General features: G+C 41.0%; 1 protein-coding gene across 1 annotated transcript in view; it reads right to left on the bottom strand.

The window, feature by feature from the left end:
* Window positions 1-5,400: 5,400 nt before the first annotated feature.
* Window positions 5,401-20,152, bottom strand: part of LOC143299692 (uncharacterized) — a 47,395-nt gene continuing 32,643 nt past the window's right edge. Inside the window, exons 12-16 of the mRNA XM_076613049.1 lie at window positions 18,764-18,873; window positions 15,915-16,027; window positions 13,445-13,606; window positions 11,339-11,551; window positions 5,401-10,395 (exon numbers count right to left, since the gene is read on the bottom strand). Of these exons, the coding sequence (XP_076469164.1) occupies window positions 9,397-10,395; window positions 11,339-11,551; window positions 13,445-13,606; window positions 15,915-16,027; window positions 18,764-18,873 (1,597 nt within the window). The 3' untranslated portion in view covers window positions 5,401-9,396. The remainder of the gene's footprint in view (window positions 10,396-11,338; window positions 11,552-13,444; window positions 13,607-15,914; window positions 16,028-18,763; window positions 18,874-20,152) is intronic.

Genomic DNA, 20,152 nt, shown 5'->3' with positions numbered 1-20,152 from the left:
TTTTTCTTTGATAATTTTGACAAGGAGCAAGCCATGTACAAGTACACTTTGTATGTATCTAAAAATGCATATTTGTCCTGATCTTGAATATTCACACACAAACAAAGCACTTGGAAAAAGTGACCACCTCCCACCCCCAACCTGCCCAGACATCAATTCAATGACAATGGATTATCATTATTATTCTATTTGCTGCTTACAGCCCAGCTGTACACACAAGGCCACGCCAGCTATATTTTGATTATCTACCTTCAGCTTTTATCTTAGCTCCTGACAAACACTGTGAATGGATACATTTTTTTCATTCTAAAAACACAATATTGATGTAAACATTTAAGCTTTTCATAATCAAATTGAACTGTACATCCACTGCCGGCAGTTGGAAATCTACAACATCACTGAGCACACCAATTCTTAACAAAAAGATCTTGGTCCAAGGGACTAACTGTTCAGAAAAATACAGAAGATATATATATATATATATATATATATATATATATATATATATATATATAATACAGAGTGTGCAGGGGGTAACTACCATCACACAGACATGGATTCTGAATGATCAACGATCTCATGAATGCTTACAACCACACTGTGTCATGTGACACAAGGCAAAAGTCTTCATATCGTATACCAATCAGATTTACATGGTATCAACGCTTCTTGACATAATATCCCTGTGTCAGACCAGAAAGCCTGCAATAACAGAGGAGAAAAATAGAAGAAGAACGAAAAACATGAAAAACAAACAAACAAAACAATATCATTACCTAGTTTCAGGTGGTATACATACCAAGAATTTCAAATCACGGAATCTAAAACTGTAAGTGTCATGTCTTAAGTGCTATATCTGACATTTGTACGCATACACATCCATACATATTCATGCACCCATGCACATAACCATGCAAACAAGCATGTACATTTTCACACACACACACACACACACACACACACACACACACACACACACACACACACACACACACACACACATCACATTTCTGCTGATATGAAACAGCTTTCGTTTACCCAGCCTTGAACAGATAAACAAAAAAGCAAATTTCAACAATCTGATGTGGAGACAACAACAACCTTCCAGCTCAAAATACTTTCTTCATCAAAACCAACTTTCAAGAGTAAGCCACCTGCCAGTGCAAACTATATGGTGGAGAATTCAAGCAAGTTTACCCTGGAAATGACTAGTCCAAGTTCACATATCATGTGTTGGGATTATTGTCTGGGATTAATCTATCACCCTGTGTAATGCACAGTATCCAAAATGAACGTGAAGAGAGCAGTGCAAAAGATGTGATTCAACTGTATATGTATCCAGTGTGATGTTCATGAACACGGGTGTGTACTGTTGCACATCACACAGACAGAGGTGAGGGCAGGCAGGGTGTGACATGAAAATGTTGTTAAGTGTAACCAACAACAGAGGGAAAACGCAGAACACTACTGACGGACTTGTGGCTGTTCAAGAAAACGGAAGAAGGTTTAGGACGAGGGCGCTGCTCTTATGGTTTCTCAGGAGGATGGCCATTTGTAACACCAGCCACAAGAAGTGACACACTTTTTCAATCACTGTCTGCAGGATTCCGTGCTTTGTTGTTGCCATGGCTCTCTGACATCAAACTCCTTCCCACAGGAAAATACACATACCACCATCTTTCAATTTCTAGGTCAGTCTACGAACCACAGCCTATCAAAATGAAGGGACGGTTAAGTTTTGACACTTGCCTCATAATATTCACCAACACATCACACAAAAAAGCATGCTGCCACTCACACTAACATTTTTCCAATTGCATACAGAAATTCCATGCCCACCAAATTGCCGAGGGTTCAGCAGTTGTATATGTCGATGGGTGCTTGTAAATGCAATTCATCAACTGAACTAAAACAATAACAAAATGGAAAAAATCTTTCAGCAGTAACAACCACAAATAAAAAACAAAGGATGCAAAATACATCAGCACATTTCTGCAGCACAGTATAATCTGTGGAGTTGTCTATTTTGTAAATGTTTACAAACTTTGAAGCAGTCTTTGATGGCAGCATTAAAACGACAAGTATAATGCTACTTCTTTTTAAAAAACAACAACATGATAATGCTACTTTTTCTCTTTTAAACAAACATGATCAAGGAATCAGATTCATTTCAGCAGTAACCTGCAGTAAGATCATGCACAGACTTTCACCCACAACATTTCATGAAGTATTTATATTCATTTAACATTCATTTTGATATGTTAGTTGCTGATGCGCGACTCATCTGAAACAAAACCACGTCACAATTTGTATCTAACAGCAATGTTTCTAAAATCACAAATCAATTCAAGACTATTGTTACTTTTGCAGTAAGAGACAAGGTCACTGATGCAAGAACATTTACAATTCACACATTGATACTGACAAATCATCTGGTCATATGGACGAAATCATTACTGGTCTCAGAATAAAATTCAATCCAATAACATCCTGTCTGATATTGAAAGTCACTTTAACAAACTTCATTCCTTGTTTAAAAAAAAAACTGGCATCTAAGAACAATGACGTCTTTTCAGTCAAAAAAGTTCTTTTCTTTTCAGGAAGGGATGTTCACATTTACAAAATATACATTTCGTAAAAAGCATGGAATCTAACTAAAAAACCTCCACCAACCCCCCTTCCCCTCCCCCCGGTGAAAACTGTAATGTCACAACAAAAGGACAATGTGTTCCTCTTTACCTCCTGCAGACTCTAACAAATAACTCCCACCAATTATCAACCACCAACGCAGTCCTTGCAGTCAGTTAAATCAAAGGAGATACACCTTTCCCACCAAACATCCCTGACTGTGTCAGGTAAAAAAAAAAGTTCACTCACTGAGATGCTTCAAAGTACCTGGAGTCAAGGAGAAAGGAGGAGGAGTGTAATACATGAATCTTGGGCCATGATACACAGACCTTCACAGAGAATGAACAGGATTCTGTTGTGAAATCCACAAACTTGAGTTTCAAGTTCCTTTTCCTTAACTCATGTGATGAGAAATGTGGAGAGAAGAAACAGAAAGCCAGAGGCAAGAAAGAGAAAGAGAGAGGGGGGTACGTACTTATCAGGTTTCAAGAGATCTTGGAGATCGTTTAAGCAGAAATAATTTCTTCTAGTAACATGGTATGGTTGTCATGATATATAACAGCAATTGTACAATTATATCAATCCAAGAAAACAAAACAGTGAAAAAACTAACAGTACAAGACTATAATTTTCCAAAAAGTCAAAAATAACTTGAGGCATCCTCTAATTCTTCAAGGGATAACTACATGAATATATATATATAAAAAGCATGCTTTATAAGTACACATGATAAATAACTTTAAATTTTCTGCAACTGTTCCATGAATAACAAAATATATGTTTTGTAAGTACATCACTACATGTGATAGATATGTCTGTATGTAAAAGTGATATAAATCTGCTAGTTATGACAAATAAATGCCAACTGATGACTAATAATATCAGACGCTCATTCCACAAAACTTGTTTGAGCCTAAAGTTTAAGATTCTAAAGAATCCCATACAGAACGTTCAATATAACTCAACGGAGTGTACAAACACAAACACTTTACATAGGACAAATAAGTACCCTGAAGAGAAAAAACAATCTGGTAAAATTAAAGCATAGACACAAAGACTGGAAGTGCCAAAATGAAATAAATGCAATTTTCTGTAACAGAAATAAATATACTGAGTGTCTGGAACACTTCTTAACTGTCTACTTTGAGATGTAATAAGCAACAATGAGATTTGTTTCAATTAAGACAACTCCCAAGCACTCACTATACTTCATCCTGTTCATGTGGAAGTAGAAAGTGAAAAGCCATATATATAAGACACAACCAAAAACAAACTTTATACGCAATTATCAACACAATACTGCATCAACGAAACATCACTTGTTTTTCCTTACCCTTTTTGTTTCCTCCCTAAATCTTCATTCTTCCCCATGAGATTTTGTATATGAAGTTTAAAACTAAGTATCATTAAAGGAGTATTCAAAGTTGTCATCTTGTGGGAACTTTTTGATCACTAGAATCTATCACTCTATAGAATGACCCCATGTATTCACCATCATTCAGTTTTAGATCATTCATGTGCACCCCGAATGTATCATATCTGACTTCAACAAATTGCTATGTGCAGATATATGTTCTGCATGAACAGCAATGACCAACGTAAGTTACAACACAGGATGAGGTGTGGGTAAATGTCTGTGGATGTCTGATAACACAAAACATGTGTGGTATCTACGACAGTATGTTCAAAGACTTTTTCAAAATAATATGCATGTTGAGGTGCGCATATGCACAACACACACACACACACACACATGCACACACACACATGCACACATACACACACACACACACACACACACATACGTACAATGTTAATCTGGCCTGAGTGGAGGAGGAGATGGGAACAGTAAAAAGTCAGATATCTCAAGTTAAAAATATTGGTCACAAGATCTAGCACACATACAAACGCACACAAACAATATAAGAAAAGCAGAGAAGAAGAGAGGTGTAGCATGGAATGGAAGATCCCGATTGCTGTGCTGGAGACAAAAGATGCCTAACAGCAAACGACCATTGCCTATTTTTACATGTCAGAGAGGACGTCACCACATGACATTCACACTTCCACAGTCACGCACTGGACCCTTTGTACAAATTTGACAAAGCTAACAAATGGTGAATGAATAACAAAGGCCTGACAAAGCTAACAAATGGTGAATGAATAACAAAGGCCTGACAAAGCTAACAAATGGTGAATGAATAACAGAGTTCTGACAAAGCTGACAAATGGTGAATGAATAACAAAGATCTGACAAAGCTGACAAATGGTGAATGAATAACAAAGGCCTGACAAAGCTAACAAATGGTGAATGAATAACAAAGGCCTGACAAAGCTGACAAATGGTGAATGAATAACAAAGGCCTGACAAAGCTAACAAATGGTGAATGAATAACAAAGGTCTTAGAGTGGGTTGCATGAACGAACTCAGCAGCGCAAAGTTTGCTTAGAGTTAAGAATGTTCCCAACTCCAAAGTAAATTCCATATACTTAGGAACATTTCAAACTCAAAACCAACTTAGCACTGTAAAGATCACCTCATGCAAGCCGGCCCTGAAAGATAAACATGTAGATATGGAGAGAGGAGGTTGGTGGTAGTGGACATAATCCACAACAGTCAGTTGCATTCAGATTTTAACGTTGGCACCCACCTTGAGTGATATGGCTAACGGGGATACAGACACTCAGCCATTCATTATCTTCACCACCATCCAAATGATTTTTTTAATGAGCAATTATCACCTCTTTCAAATGAATTAAGAAAAAAAAAAAAAAAAAGATCAGCCATCATGATCTAACTCGTCCATGGTGTTTGTGTGCAAATCTGACCACTCTGTACGATCAATGGTTTATCATGTTCGGTGAACTGTTTTACCATGCATCAAGCATGCTCGTCTGACAACATGCAAATGATAGGGAAGACTACACAAATACAAACTGTACACAAAAATAACAACAACCCAAACCCCTCATATGAACCAGAACATGGGTAAAGTGGGGAACTGCACAGGGGCAGGAGGGCTGTCCCAATATTCCGGCAGGTTCCTCCGTTACGTTACCCAGCCAGGACACACAGCAAGCAGCACAAGTCTACACCACCCTGTCCAAAAATCGTTAAGCAGCAGATTTTTTTTTTTTTTAAATCATTAAGCAGCAGTTTTCCCAAAATCATTAAGCAGCAGATTTCCAGAATCATAAAAAGCAGATTTCCAGAAATTGTTAAGCAGCAGATTCCCACAACATGTATCTTAACTAGTCTCTTCACAACAGACTTGCCTGACATAAATGAAACACAAATGTACAGAAATCGCTAAGCAGCAGATTCCCACAACATGTATCTTAACTACCAGTAGTCTCTTCACAACACACTTGCCTGACATAAACCAAACACACCAATGTACAGAAATCGCTAAGCAGCAGATTCCCACAACATGTATCTTAACTACCAGTAGTCTCTTCACAACACACTTGCCTGACATAAACCAAACACACCAATGTACAGAAATCGCTAAGCAGCAGATTCCCACAACATGTATCTGAACTAGAGTCTCTGCACAGCAGACTTGGCCAACACACAAATGAAACAAGCCAATATGCAGAAAGCAGTAACACAACTGTGGAGGCCTTTTCATGAAAGATGTACGAGAAAAAACACCCCCCAAAAACATACTGGTGGTGTTGCACTGTGATAATAGCCTCTCCCAAGGGAAAGCAGCCTGAATTTCACACAGATCTGTTAAGACAACAACAAAAAAAGAAAAAGAATACACTGAAAAAAGGAGACAAGGTCACTGCTACACACCTCTCTCGAGGACTACACACCTCTCTCGAGGACTACACACCTGTCTCAAGGACTACACACCTGTCTCTCATAATGGTCTTCACAGACTGAATCACATAAACAGGCACACCAATGGAAATGCGGCAACTTATTTTCACAAAAAATGGACCTTACTTCAAGCAGCAGATTTCCACTAAATTGAACATTGATCTGACATGTATGTACAAGTTTTTCTGTTTGTTTTTCTCAACACTGTACACTCTGTATATTTTGAGCTTCAAAATATCACATCTGAACAAGATACTGGGAAACAACCCCAAAGTGCCTTTTCTGCACTCAAAGACAACAAAAACCCATCTTGGCATATACGCATATAACATGAAATTCAAACAGTATATGACTATTAACAGGCCTGCCAAATCACAGTCATCAACATAAATCTAGGCATGGTTACTGGCAAGACAGATTCCTCTGCATCAACTCCCAAAACAACACCTTTTCCAGAATTCATCTTCAGTTACATGTCAGTCGTTTGGATTCCAGTCAAGCTGTAGATCTTGAAATTTTATCAACAGGCTGTTCATGCATTTCTTCAAAACACACAGAGGTGATAGCCTCTGGGTCCTTGTATCAGTACCCTTTGCAATGTACATCTGTATTTATTTAAACTCTTCTAATTTCTTGTTTTTATGAATCACAGTTTCCATAAAATTTGTTGTGACTTATATCAACCACTGCTTCCTAAGACAATATAAATATTTGATAAACAGAATATGTACATAGTTTAAAAAAAATTATAAATTGGCCCATTAAGCTGCTGTATAAATAAGCTTTTCAGTATGCGAGCAAGTAAATAATCAAAAAATATCCATGCTCCATGACTGATCACAAAATGGAAGTCGAAATCACTGGCGTACATGTTGGACAATATGTGACACAATAATGCAAGGACGGATTTGATTGTAAATGGAGAAAACACACTGATGACACACCTTGTACTTTTTATTATTTTCACTTTCATTTCCTGTTGCTTTTCGTTTCATCTGAACAGCACAACTCACCATTGTTTTAAACAGCATGTGGCTGACCTTATGTATTGTGTGGTAGGTGTAGACTGGGCCATGCTTTGGAATCGACCACAATGTCATTTTATTTAGTGACACTTGACATGAAGAACAACCAAAATGTTGAATAACTGAAGTGACCTTGTTGAATCGAGTGGAACCACACTTTTTACAAAGTCTTCAATTTGTTCATTTCATCTTACCACAATGTGCACTGGTTGGCACCTCTGATATAGGTCACTGAAGCTTTTTATTCACTCTGTGTGTGTGTGAGTGTGTGTGTGTTTGGTGTGTAATTATGCATTTGATGTATATATGTGTGCATACATGTGTGGATGTGCATGTGTGAGTGTATGCATGTGTGTGTGTGTGTATGCAAGTGTGTGCGTGTGCATGCATGTATGTGTGCACGCACAAATATGTGTATGCACACAAACAGGAGTTTCTTGGTCCCCAGTCTTCATGAGTACATATTTGTTTCACAGAGAACTCCTGATGCTGGCCAGATGTGCTGATCTCTGAAGCTAAACACATCAGTCTTGAGTTTTGTCTGCTCACTCCCTCTCTGTGTTTCAAATCAACCTGTATTCAATCAATAACAACGAACAAAACTAACACGGTACATGACCAGTCAACGTCAATGTTCTCCACATAAAAAAGCGGTTGATACCATCATGGCATCAAAAACAGGAACAATTTCCTTTTATTGTTGTTGACATTTAGTATTTGGATGAGATATTTTGATGTTTAATATGTATTTACAACATCCAAAGACTTCTTTGTTTCTGATATGTGCAAGCAAAATATCATTATCAATAGACTGAAGATAATTTCATAATCTGATATGTATCAGTAAAATACCCAGGTATCAACAGACTGAAGATAATTTCACAATCTGATATGTATCAGCAAAATACCCAGGTACCAATAGACTGGAGATAATTTCATAATCTGATATGTATCAGTAAAATACCCAGGTATCAACAGACTGGAGATAATTTCATAATCTGATATGTATCAGTAAAATACCCAGGTATCAACAGACTGAAGATAATTTCATAATCTGATATGTATCAGCAAAATACCCAGGTATCAACAGACTGAAGATAATTTCATAATCTGATATGTATCAGTAAAATACCCAGGTATCAACAGACTGGAGATAATTTCATAATCTGATATGTATCAGCAAAATACCCAGGTATCAACAGACTGGAGACAACGTCATAATTACTAACATTTCAAAACCCCTTTCACTGCAGACAAAAATGATCCCAAGAAAGGACAAGTTCTGAACTGTTGTGTATATATCAGCAGCATGACTATGGCGTACCTTGAGCTGAATTCCACGGGACATTCACTCTCCTTCCCTTCCTCTGCCTGAAGGGGACAGAATCACTTTTTGTTGGCTTGGTACAACAACTGGAGTTAAACACCCTGTCTGGACCAAACAGCTGACAAAGAAGTACTTTGCATAAATTTCCAAGCAATGACCGGAAGCGAACAAGTATGGTGCTGTTCTGACTATCCAAACACTGGCACTCGCACGCACAAACAAAAACAAGTTCCATCAGACATTTCCCTTGGCAACCAGGTGGGACTGTACAGTGAGTCATGACTTCCATCAGTCAGTGCAGTGTCCAGCAGAAGGTAGCATGACATCAGAAGGGACACGGCATCCACAAACATCCTCTACACATACAAAACTGGTGGAACAAAGAATTTACTACTACCAGTCTTTTGTTTTTAAAATGCATAAATGTTTATTTCTTCATCCTACCTACAAACAGACAACTGTTTCCCATTATCCATTGCAGGTGACAGCTGTTTTTGGCCACAAACCAGTGCCACTAGCCAGGGTGTATTTTGATTTGAAGCAGGAAAGAAGTGGGACGTTGCTGACAGGGGGGTGCACTGACGTGACTACGCACTGCTGTCTTTGTCAGCCTGGTCCTGGGAGCTGTGACCCTGAGAGTACTGACCCAGAGAGTCAAAGTCCCCCGATGGAGGGTGGGGGGAGTCTGACCTCACGTCCACAGACTTTTTGGGTGAGTTCTCTTTGGACTGTTTACCGCTTTTCCCTTTCTTCTTCTTGTGACGGCTGCCCTCAGGGCTGAAAGCCACTTCTGGAACTTCAGACTGAGTGATGGCTGTTTCCACCCCCACCCCAGATTCCAGATCCTTGAATGTGCCAGAAGAGGCTACTTTTCTAGGAGACAGTCTGCCAGCCTCAATGTCTCTGCTTTCTCCTGAGAGAGACTTGCGGGGGGACTGTGAGTTCCCTTCCTGGCTCTTGAAGCCTCCAAGGCCGGGGCCTTTCTTGGGGGACAGCAGAGGTCGGGGTGTTTCCTCAGTGACTGATGGCTCAGTGGTCTCTCCCCAGGAGGAGAGGGACTTGAGGTCCAGAGCCACAACGCTGGCCCGACTGATGGACTTGCTCTTCTGTCCCTGTGTTCCGTCCCCTTGATCCGACACTGACATGTGTCCTTCCTGACCCTGGATAAAGGGCAGAGCACTGTTGTCTTCCTGAGGCAGGGGGGGCAGCAGGGGCGCCACACGGTTGTAGACCAGGTTGCGGGGGCGTCGCACAGCGGCCGTCAGGTTCTGCTGATGCAGCTGCTGGACAGCAGAGCCGTTGGGGAGGGCGGGGCCCCCGTTGGCCACTGGAGGAGCCTGCTCCCTGGCCTCTCCCGCCTTCTCCTGCTCACTGTGGGAAGGTCCTTCCCCCGGGGAGCGAGGGGTGGCCCCGGACACCAGGTTGATGTCCTTCTCCCAGGCCAGCTGGGCCACGGCGCCCGACAGGTTGGGCAGACCCATGTCCTCCAGCGCGATGGTGCCGCGCCGCTTCTGCACCGTGAAGGTGCCTTTTGACCCCTTCACCTTCCACTCCCTCATCTGGCGCGTCACCTCTTTGCCCAGTTTCTGAAACACGCACACACCACACATGTGGACTCTTTTCCAGGCACTGGGTCTGCCCTAAACTAAGTCTGACCATTTTATTACTGCTGAGAGAAAACACACACACACACACATACATAAAGTGCACCCCACCATGTAAGTATGGTGACGGAGCCATTTTGTGGTGTGTTATACACACACACACACACACACACACACACACACACACACACACACACAGCAAGAGTTTCATTAGTAAGCTGCATTAAAAAATACAAATCAGAATGTTGTAAAAAAAAATTTAAAAAAAGAAAAAAAAGTGCACAACAGCATATTTACACCGGGCTCCTGAGGAAGAGAGGAACTACACGAATATCAAGATTTTCACAGATGAACTTTTGGTTGTCTCGTTCTCATTTTCTGACCATCACTGCACATCTTTATCCCCCCCAGTGATCTGCTTGTGTGTGTGCTGTGTGTCAGAACTGGAATGATCCATGTGTATGTTCTGTCAGACACAGTACTATAAAAGTACAGCAGAAAACAAAAACCATAAGTCTTTACTTTCCAGTTAAGGACAGCTGCTCTGATAATCTTACAAATAGGACTATGAAAGAACAGTAGAAAAACCCAACCAACCAACCAAAAAACCCATAAGTCTTTACCTTCCAGTTAAGGACAGCTGCATTTGATAATCTTACAAATAGGACTATGAAAGAACAGTAGAAAAAACCAACCAACCAACCAAAAAACCCATAAGTCTTTACTTTCCAGTTAAGGACAGCTGCTCTGATAATCTTACAAATAGGACTATGAAAGAACAGCAGAAAAAACCAACCAACCAACCAGAAAACCCGTAAGTCTTTACCTTCCAGTTAAGGACAGTTGTTTGATAATCTTGCACACAGGACTATGAAAGTACAGCTTAAAAAAAAAACAGACAAAAAAAACCCCCACATATCTTTACCTTCCAGTTAAGGACAGCAGCTTTGATCATCTTGGCACGAGACTTGGTGGTTGATTTGATGACGACCAGTGCCCTCTGTTCCATGTTGGAATCACAGTATTCCCCCAGCTGGTATTTGGGAGGACCTGCCAGCTTCACCGAGTATTCCATCTGGAAGCGACGCAGCTGCTTCTTGGAGAAGCCTCTCTCCAGTACCACCACAATCTTGGCCCACTGCACACACACACACACACACACTGTCACACTGGTTCACCAACGCTTCAACTTCCCATGCAACAGAAACCACAGACGAATCTTCTTCTTTTTCTTCTGCGTTCGTGGGCTGCAACTCCCACGTTCACTCGTATGCACACGAGTGGGCTTTTACGTGTATGACCGTTTTTACCCTGCCATGTAGGCAGCCATACTCCGTTTTCGGGGGTGTGCATGCTGGGTATGTTCTTGTTTCCATAACCCACTGAACGCTGACATGGATTACAGGATCTTTAACGTGCGTATTTGATCTTCTGCTTGCATATACACACGAAGGGGGTTCAGGCACTAGCAGGTCTGCACATATGTTGACCTGGGAGATCGTAAAAATCTCCACCCTTTACCCACCAGGCGCCGTCACCGTGATTCGAACCCGGGACCCTCAGATTGACAGTCCAACGCTTTAACCACTCGGCTATTGCGCCCGTCACAGATGAATCAATGTTAGTTTTCAAATGGTGCACAAGCATAGATTGACTGGTGTACACAACAATTTATCAAAGCAGCTGCCAGACAACAGCAGCATTACAGATACTGAGCATCAAATACAGTACACAACTTTTAAACAAGCAATCTATTCACCAAGTTTCATATTCACTGTGTTTGACTCATGACTATAAAGCAAATACTGAATAAAATATAGCATATAAAAAGTATGTATTTCTGCATAATCCATCCTTTCCAAGATCATTTACAATTAAGACATAAAAAAAAAAGTTATATAGTTACAAGTTTCCCACAACTTCAATATATTTTGTCATCAATATGCAACTATTTTCCCATAACTACAATATATTTCATCATTAAACAGTCTGCATGTTTTCCGTTTCATGTCGTATGTAGAATTTAAAACGAACTTTACAAATCTGTGCTGTACCCATTCCTACATGCAACCATTCTCAAAGCAGTGTGACACCTAACAAAGCACACAGTCAACCAAAAACACACACCTACACACATACATTTGTCAACCAAAAACACACACCTACACACATACATTTGTCAACCAAAAAACAAAAACACACACCTACACACATACATTTGTCAACCAAACACACACACCTACACACATACATTTGTCAACCAAAAAACAAAAACACACACCTACACACATACATCTGTCAACCAAAAACACACACCTACACACATACATTTGTGAACTAAAAACACATACCTACACACATACATTTGTCAACCAAAAACACACACCTACACACACACATTTGTCAACCAAAAAACAAACACATACACCTACACACATACATTTGTCAACCAAAAACACACACCTAGACACATACATTTGTGAACTAAAAACACATACCTACACACATACATATGTCAACCAAAAACACACACCTACACACATACATTTGTCAACCAAAAACACCAAACCAAAAACACACATCTACACACATACATTTGTCAACCAAAAACACACACCTACACACATACATTTGTCAACCAAAAACACACACCTACACACATACATTTGTCAACCAAAAACACACACCTACACACATACATTTGTCAACCATACTATGTGTTTCTGTTCTTTACACAATGAAATAATTGAAAAAAAATATATAATCAAATCTTGGGATAATGAAAAGCGTAGTATCCAAATTTGGGTCAGTATAGAAGACCTTTTTTCAAGGATGAAGATATTGTTAAAGATTTCTGAAAGTTTGTATCAAATAGTCCAACTGGACGTTTGTTTTGATTTTTCAAACTCTGTGACACACATTTTTCCTAATTCTTGCTCCATTATACATGGATTTTTCTTCTGTCTCAAATGACACTGTCAGCATGGACGTTACAGTGACCAAGATAGCACCACAGCCCTTTTGAACGGACCTGTTTGCGCCACTCTTTTTCTGACTTGGCGATGACCTGGTTGTAGGTGTTGCCCATCATGGCAATCAGCATGTTCAGTAGCAGGATGGGCATCAGGATCATGAAGATGGCAAACACAAACTTGGTCAGCGTGGAGTACCGCGAGTAGTCAAAGGCTGCATACTGCACAACACAAAAGGTGGTGTTTTTTTCTTGTCATCACTGCAGCTGCTCAAAGAAGGAAACACTGACATCAATAGCTGTCATCAATATGCAACTGGGAAACATTTGTTTCAACATTACTGATTTTGTGTAACATTCACAAGCCATAAAACTAAACCAAACGAAAAACAATCTATTGCATGCTTGAGCTTATAAAAGTCTTAGCTTGTTGTCACTCTGCTATTTATGTGCACATGTTTAATATGTTTTCTGAATAAACGTTTGTCTAAACCAAGTTTTTCCTGACCTTTACACCCCCATACAAAAAACAACAACAACAAACAAACAACATATACTTACTGATCTGCTACAGACTGTTAAGCCCAGTCATACCCAATGGCTAAATTAAACAACACACACCAGCCTGCAGACCTCCAACTGCCCAGGTACTGCTGATGAACATTACAACCTTAACTCTCTCCATACGAACGGCGAAAGAGACGACGTTAACAGCGTTTCACCCCAATTACCATCATCAAAATATCGCAAGTGGAAGGCTCTTATACTGAAGAGGTGAATGTTGACAAAGAATACCACAATTCTGACAACGGAAGCTAAAGGTTGGGTCAGTCAGACACCCACTGGACATCCGAGGGGTCTGTGTAGAGGAGAAGAGAGGACTGGCCGTACTGAGTGAGTTAAAGAAGTACTACTTCTGGCGTTACCATTATTGCACAGACTGCTGCAAAATGATACATGCAAACCGAAAATGCACTGGCATGAAACCGACAGGTCAAATGCTACCTTTGCATCCCTGACTACACCATTAATGAACAGGCAGCAAAGGAATGGCAGGCACTAGTGGCATCCAGGAATGACCACAACTCTTCACCCTCAAAATACTGTTGGTGTACTCTTTAACAAAAAACAACATTTTTCAAAAAGACTGTGTATTCTCTTTGGTCACAAGGAATACACTGACTAATCAATGATGAAGTCTGTCATGCAGAAGGTACAATGAGCACACATTTTTCTCCACAGCTGATTCATCATTACTGTCTCACTGCAGTATTTGGGACTTCTTCTTCTTCTTCTGTGTTCGTGGGCTGCAACTCCCACGTTCACTCGTATGCACACGAGTGGGCTTTTACGTGTATGACCGTTTTTACCCCGCCATATAGGCAGCCATACTCCGCTTTCGGGGGTGTGCATGCTGGGAATGTTCTTGTTTCCATAACCCACCGAACGCTGACATGGATTACAGGATCTTTAACGTGCGTATTTGATCTTCTGCTTGCGTATACACACAAAGGGGGTTCAGGCACTAGCAGGTCTGCACATATGTTGACCTGGGAGATTGTAAAAATCTCCACCCTTTACCCACCAGGCGCCGTCACCGTGATTCGAACCCGGGACCCTCAGATTGACAGTCCAACGCTTTAACCACTCGGCTACTGCGCCCGTCAGTATTTGGGACAAAAGTGCATTCTCACCCCCCACACCCTCCCACCCCCCAACCATGCTCATCACATTTTTGCAAAACGTTCAAATCATATGGGTGAACAGGTCTGAATAACCACCATCTACAGAATCAATCACCCTCTGCTTTATCCAGTAAACAGAAAGACAGACAGTGCAGGCCATTTTGAATGAAGCTAGCTCAAGACTATGGCACACAGTCCTGTACCCTTCCCCATCAGTCAGTGGGGGCACCTGCTGGGAAAAGGGGGGCAATCCATACTGGCTTACCAGCCACCCATCTGCTGCTTCACTGCAACACAGCTTCTGTGAGGAATGCGGCCTTCTGGGGGAAGCCCTTTTCCAATCAACCCATCCATTCACATCTATTCCTTTATCACAACGGACAGCACTTCCAGCAAGATATGATGATGAAACCATTTGTTTGCTATCTGTCTCAGTATATTTATCATACATTAAAAAAGCTTTTTCTTTTTGTAAAATGTGCGCGAACAAAAGTGGGTGTCTTTAAAGATGAACTTGACATAAATTCATCCAACCATTGAACCTCCCATAAAGAAAAACAATATAAAGATTGTAATCCATGTCTGCTTTATGAGTGATGGAATAAAAAAAAAAAAATACCTTGTGTGCATCCCAACCAAACGAACGTAGCACAGCTACCCAAACAAAAGATTGTTTGAAAATCTAACAAATATCAATAATGTTGTGGAAGGACCAGCACACAAACGATGTCCTCCCCACCCACACCTCTTCCCCCCTCCGCCTCCCCCCCCCCCCACACACACAAAAAGAATTCAGGTAGCCCCCCCCAAACTCCCTCCTCTCTCCTTTGTGGAAGACCTCTGACCTTGAACTCTCCCAGGGTCATCTGGAAGAGGTTAAGAATGGTTTCGGGCAGGTTGGAGAACTTGGCCACGTCAGCGTTGTCACTGTCCACGTCACGGAACAGGAAGAAGAAACCTGAAACCACGACCTGCTGCTTCAGGACGATGGAGAGGGACACGCCCACACAATACACAGCTGTACTGCAAGAAACCCCACATCACAACTCAACTCAAGACTGGTATACCGCTGTCTAGGTACAGAAATTTACTGCTCGACATGCGCAAGAAGTAAAATAAAATACAAATAAACTAAAACTGCATGAACTAAGAAAAATGTGTACATCAAAATAAATTCGGCTAAAGCTGAGTAAGTTAAGAAAGTATGTAATAATAATAATAATAATGGATACTTATATAGCACACTATCCAGGAATCTGCTCTAGGTGCTTTACAAAACGCTTTTGTTAACATAAAACATTACATCACACACACACACACACACACACACACACACAATGCATACATACATTTTAACATACATGTGTATCTAACAGCTACCCTAACACATACGCTCACATAGGCAGGCACAAACTTACATAAACACACGCACACACAATACACATTCATATACATGCATGTAGTTACGTACACATACATATGTATACACACATAGTCAAGCACAGCTGTACATTAAAATATAATCACATACACACATACATGTTATTCTCCACCTCCCATCTCTAACCCACAAACTTCTCCATATTCCCCCTGTCCTCCACCCCCCCAGTGCCCCCCCCCCCCCCCCCCCACCCCCTGCCCACCCCTTCCATCTACCCTGGCTGTTTAGTTACAAAAATACCTAACCTGATTCACAAATATCATACTAAAAAATAACTGTTTATTGTATATGTGTTATGATTTCTTTCTTCTTTTTTTTTTTTTTTTTTAAGTTATTCAGTTTGAAAAGAAAGAGGCTACTACAAGAAACAACAACAATGTTTTTAGCAGTCAGCTGTTTTTGCTCATACTTGGTTTTCATCTCATGAATGTGTCTTACCCAACACTTTCTGCATATGCAGTGTTTTGCTTTTGGCTTTGATTTTTGTAAACATTTCTGTCATCTTTACCACTGTTAACAATATATGGTGCAGTTCTGAGATCTTAGTTTGAGTACAGTCTTAGTTTCAAGTTTTAATTATCCTTTCACTCCTACTGGAGTATGGAGGATTACTGCAAAATAATCTTTTCATGCCCAGAACAAACATTTCCAAATACACAACAGTGTCAAATAAAAGTTGAGAAAACGCAAACGTCTTTTAACTCCAAAAGTACAGCTATGCAACATTTGCAAATCTAATCTTACTTACAGCTAAAATGACTTTTTTGCCTCCTTTAAGTATACTCCAAAAATTAAAAACCGATTTTGGAGACAAATATTTTTTTAGGAACATACCTATTTCGTAACTGATCATAACTGGGACATTCCATTATAAAATGGAACTCATCACCAATCACGGACATGTTACAAACCTTACAAAGTCGTAACTCTCGTGGTATACCTTTGTGTCTCCCTGTTTCTATTTCCAGCTTATGATTACTACTTCGAAATCTGAAGAAGCTGATAACGTAATTATCAGGCATTTGACATATATTTTTCTCTACCAAATCCACTTTTGAAATTTCAATAAAACAAACATTTACTACTCGCCTCTAGAGCATGTCTCCATAGATTTTGAAAACTATCTCTCAAAGCAATGTTGACATTCTTGCAGAAAGATTCCCTCTCCAAGATATAACTGAGCATCCCAAACATAGTCATACCCTGCTTCTATTAAAATTTGTCTGATACAACTAATCCATTTTGAAGAATAAATACCATTTCGATATAAGTCAAGTAATATCAAATGTATTTTCCCAGAATATTTTAAATATAAAATATAAATAAATATAAAATATTAAATAATATTTTTAAAACTGTATTAGTATCATACAGCAAACAGATTTTTTGACAATAGAGATTCAACATCAGCTATGATTGAAAACTAGACATCATCATGTAATCTTTCGTACATCTCAATCTGACTCTTGTACAATCACAATTTGATACTCTTGCTCTTGTTAGTCTGAGATGCATTAGGAAGTCAGATTTTGTGTCATGTGCAAAGAATCATTTTCTGGTGATGGAAAATCATACACAAAAACAACTGCATCATGTTCATAAACACACACACACACATGTGAAGACACAAGCACGCATAGACCAAAACAAATGTGCAGACACACACATATATCAATCTAAGTAACCATCATCCAAAACCCTTGCATGAAACTCCCACAAATGACAGAATGAAGGGTCTATTCACAATCCTGCACAGCACAAACAGACCTAAACTCCCACAAATGACAGAATGAAGGGTCTATTCACAATCCTGCACAGCACAAACAGACCTAAACTCCCACAAATGACAGAATGAAGGGTCTATTCACAACCCTGCACAGCACAAACAGACCTAAACTCCCACAAATGACAGAATGAAGGGTCTATTCACAACCCTGCACAGCACAAACAGACCTAAACTCCCACAAATGACAGAATGAAGGGTCTATTCACAACCCTGCACGGCACAAACAGACCTAAACCAACACACAAACCATGCCTAGAAATCATTCCAAGTCCATCACATAATGCTGTACACTGACAATGACTGGTATGCTACAGTACAAAACCCTGTATGATGAACAGATCAGTGGATATAAAAACCAAGTGGCTGACCACCTGGCTACAAGACCCGAGCACAGAACCTTAAGGTGTCAGCAAACAGGCTGTGTAACTCTACAACTCCTCCACTCGGCTGACTCCGGTCCTCCCTACCTTGTGTGAATCCCACCAGGAAGATGCAATAGATGATGGCGAAGCGGAAGAGATCCCCCACCACCATTTTGTAGATCATGGTGACAAAAGGACCGGTTAGTCGCGCCACACTGCACAACACACATCGCACCAACACGTGTACGCACAGCCATGCTGCACAACAACACACACCACACCAACACGTGTACACACAGCCACAACTGGAGTGCATGGTCACTTCCCTCACACAGTGATACATGTTAGGTTGTTATTGCATTAACCCCTTGCAGTCTGGCCTCTCACTACACTGCCCTTTCTTTTTTAACCCTTTGACTGCTGAACCTTGGTGAAAGGAGATCAGTGTGGGGTGAGTCTGAAGTGCTGTTACTACTTTTGTGTAGTTATCAATGGTGCCATTGATTTGATGATCAAAAGTTACGCAGTCCCAAGAGGAAGTACAGATAAAGAATACTGACAGACGTCCTGACTTATACGCTCTGTCTTATCTCAGTGAGGTGGCAGCCCTTCACTGACATCCTGACCTGTAAGCTCTGTCTTATCTCAGCGAGGTGGCAGCCCTTCACTGACATCCTGACCTGTAAGCTCTGTCTCATCTCAGTGAGGTGACAGCCCTTCACTGACATCCTGACCTGTCAGCTCTGTCTCATCTCAGTGAGGTGGCAGCCCTTCACTGACATCCTGACCTGTCAGCTCTGTCTCATCTCAGTGAGGTGGCAGCCCTTCACTGACATCCTGACCTGTCAGCTCTGTCTCATCTCAGTGAGGTGGCAGCCCTTCACTGACATCCTGACCTGTAAGCTCTGTCTTATCTCAGTGAGGTGGCAGCCCTTCACTGACATCCTGACCTGTAAGCTCTGTCTTATCTCAGTGAGGTGGCAGCCCTTCACTGACATCCTGACCTGTCAGCTCGGCCTTATCTCAGTGAGGTGGCAGCCCTTCACTGACATCCTGACCTGTAAGCTCTGTCTCATCTCAGCCAGGTGACAGCCCTTCACTGACATCCTGACCTGTAAGCTCTGTCTCATCTCAGTGAGGTGACAGCCCTTCACTGACATCCTGACCTGTAAGCTCTGTCTCATCTCAGTGTGGTGACAGCCCTTCACTGACATCCTGACCTGTCAGCTCTGTCTCATCTCAGTGAGGTGGCAGCCCTTCACTGACATCCTGACCTGTAAGCTCTGTCTCATCTCAGTGAGGTGACAGCCCTTCACTGACATCCTGACCTGTCAGCTCTGTCTCATCTCAGTGAGGTGACAGCCCTTCACTGACATCCTGACCTGTAAGCTCTGTCTCATCTCAGTGAGGTGACAGCCCTTCACTGACATCCTGACCTGTCAGCTCGGCCTTATCTCAGCGAGGTGTAGCCCTTCACTGACATCCTGACCTGTA

The sequence above is a fragment of the Babylonia areolata genome, chromosome 25 (assembly GCF_041734735.1).
Source record: "Babylonia areolata isolate BAREFJ2019XMU chromosome 25, ASM4173473v1, whole genome shotgun sequence".
Classification (NCBI taxonomy): domain Eukaryota; kingdom Metazoa; phylum Mollusca; class Gastropoda; order Neogastropoda; family Buccinidae; genus Babylonia; species Babylonia areolata.
Note: the sequence above shows the minus strand (reverse complement) of the source record. Positions and strands in the feature narration are given on the sequence as shown.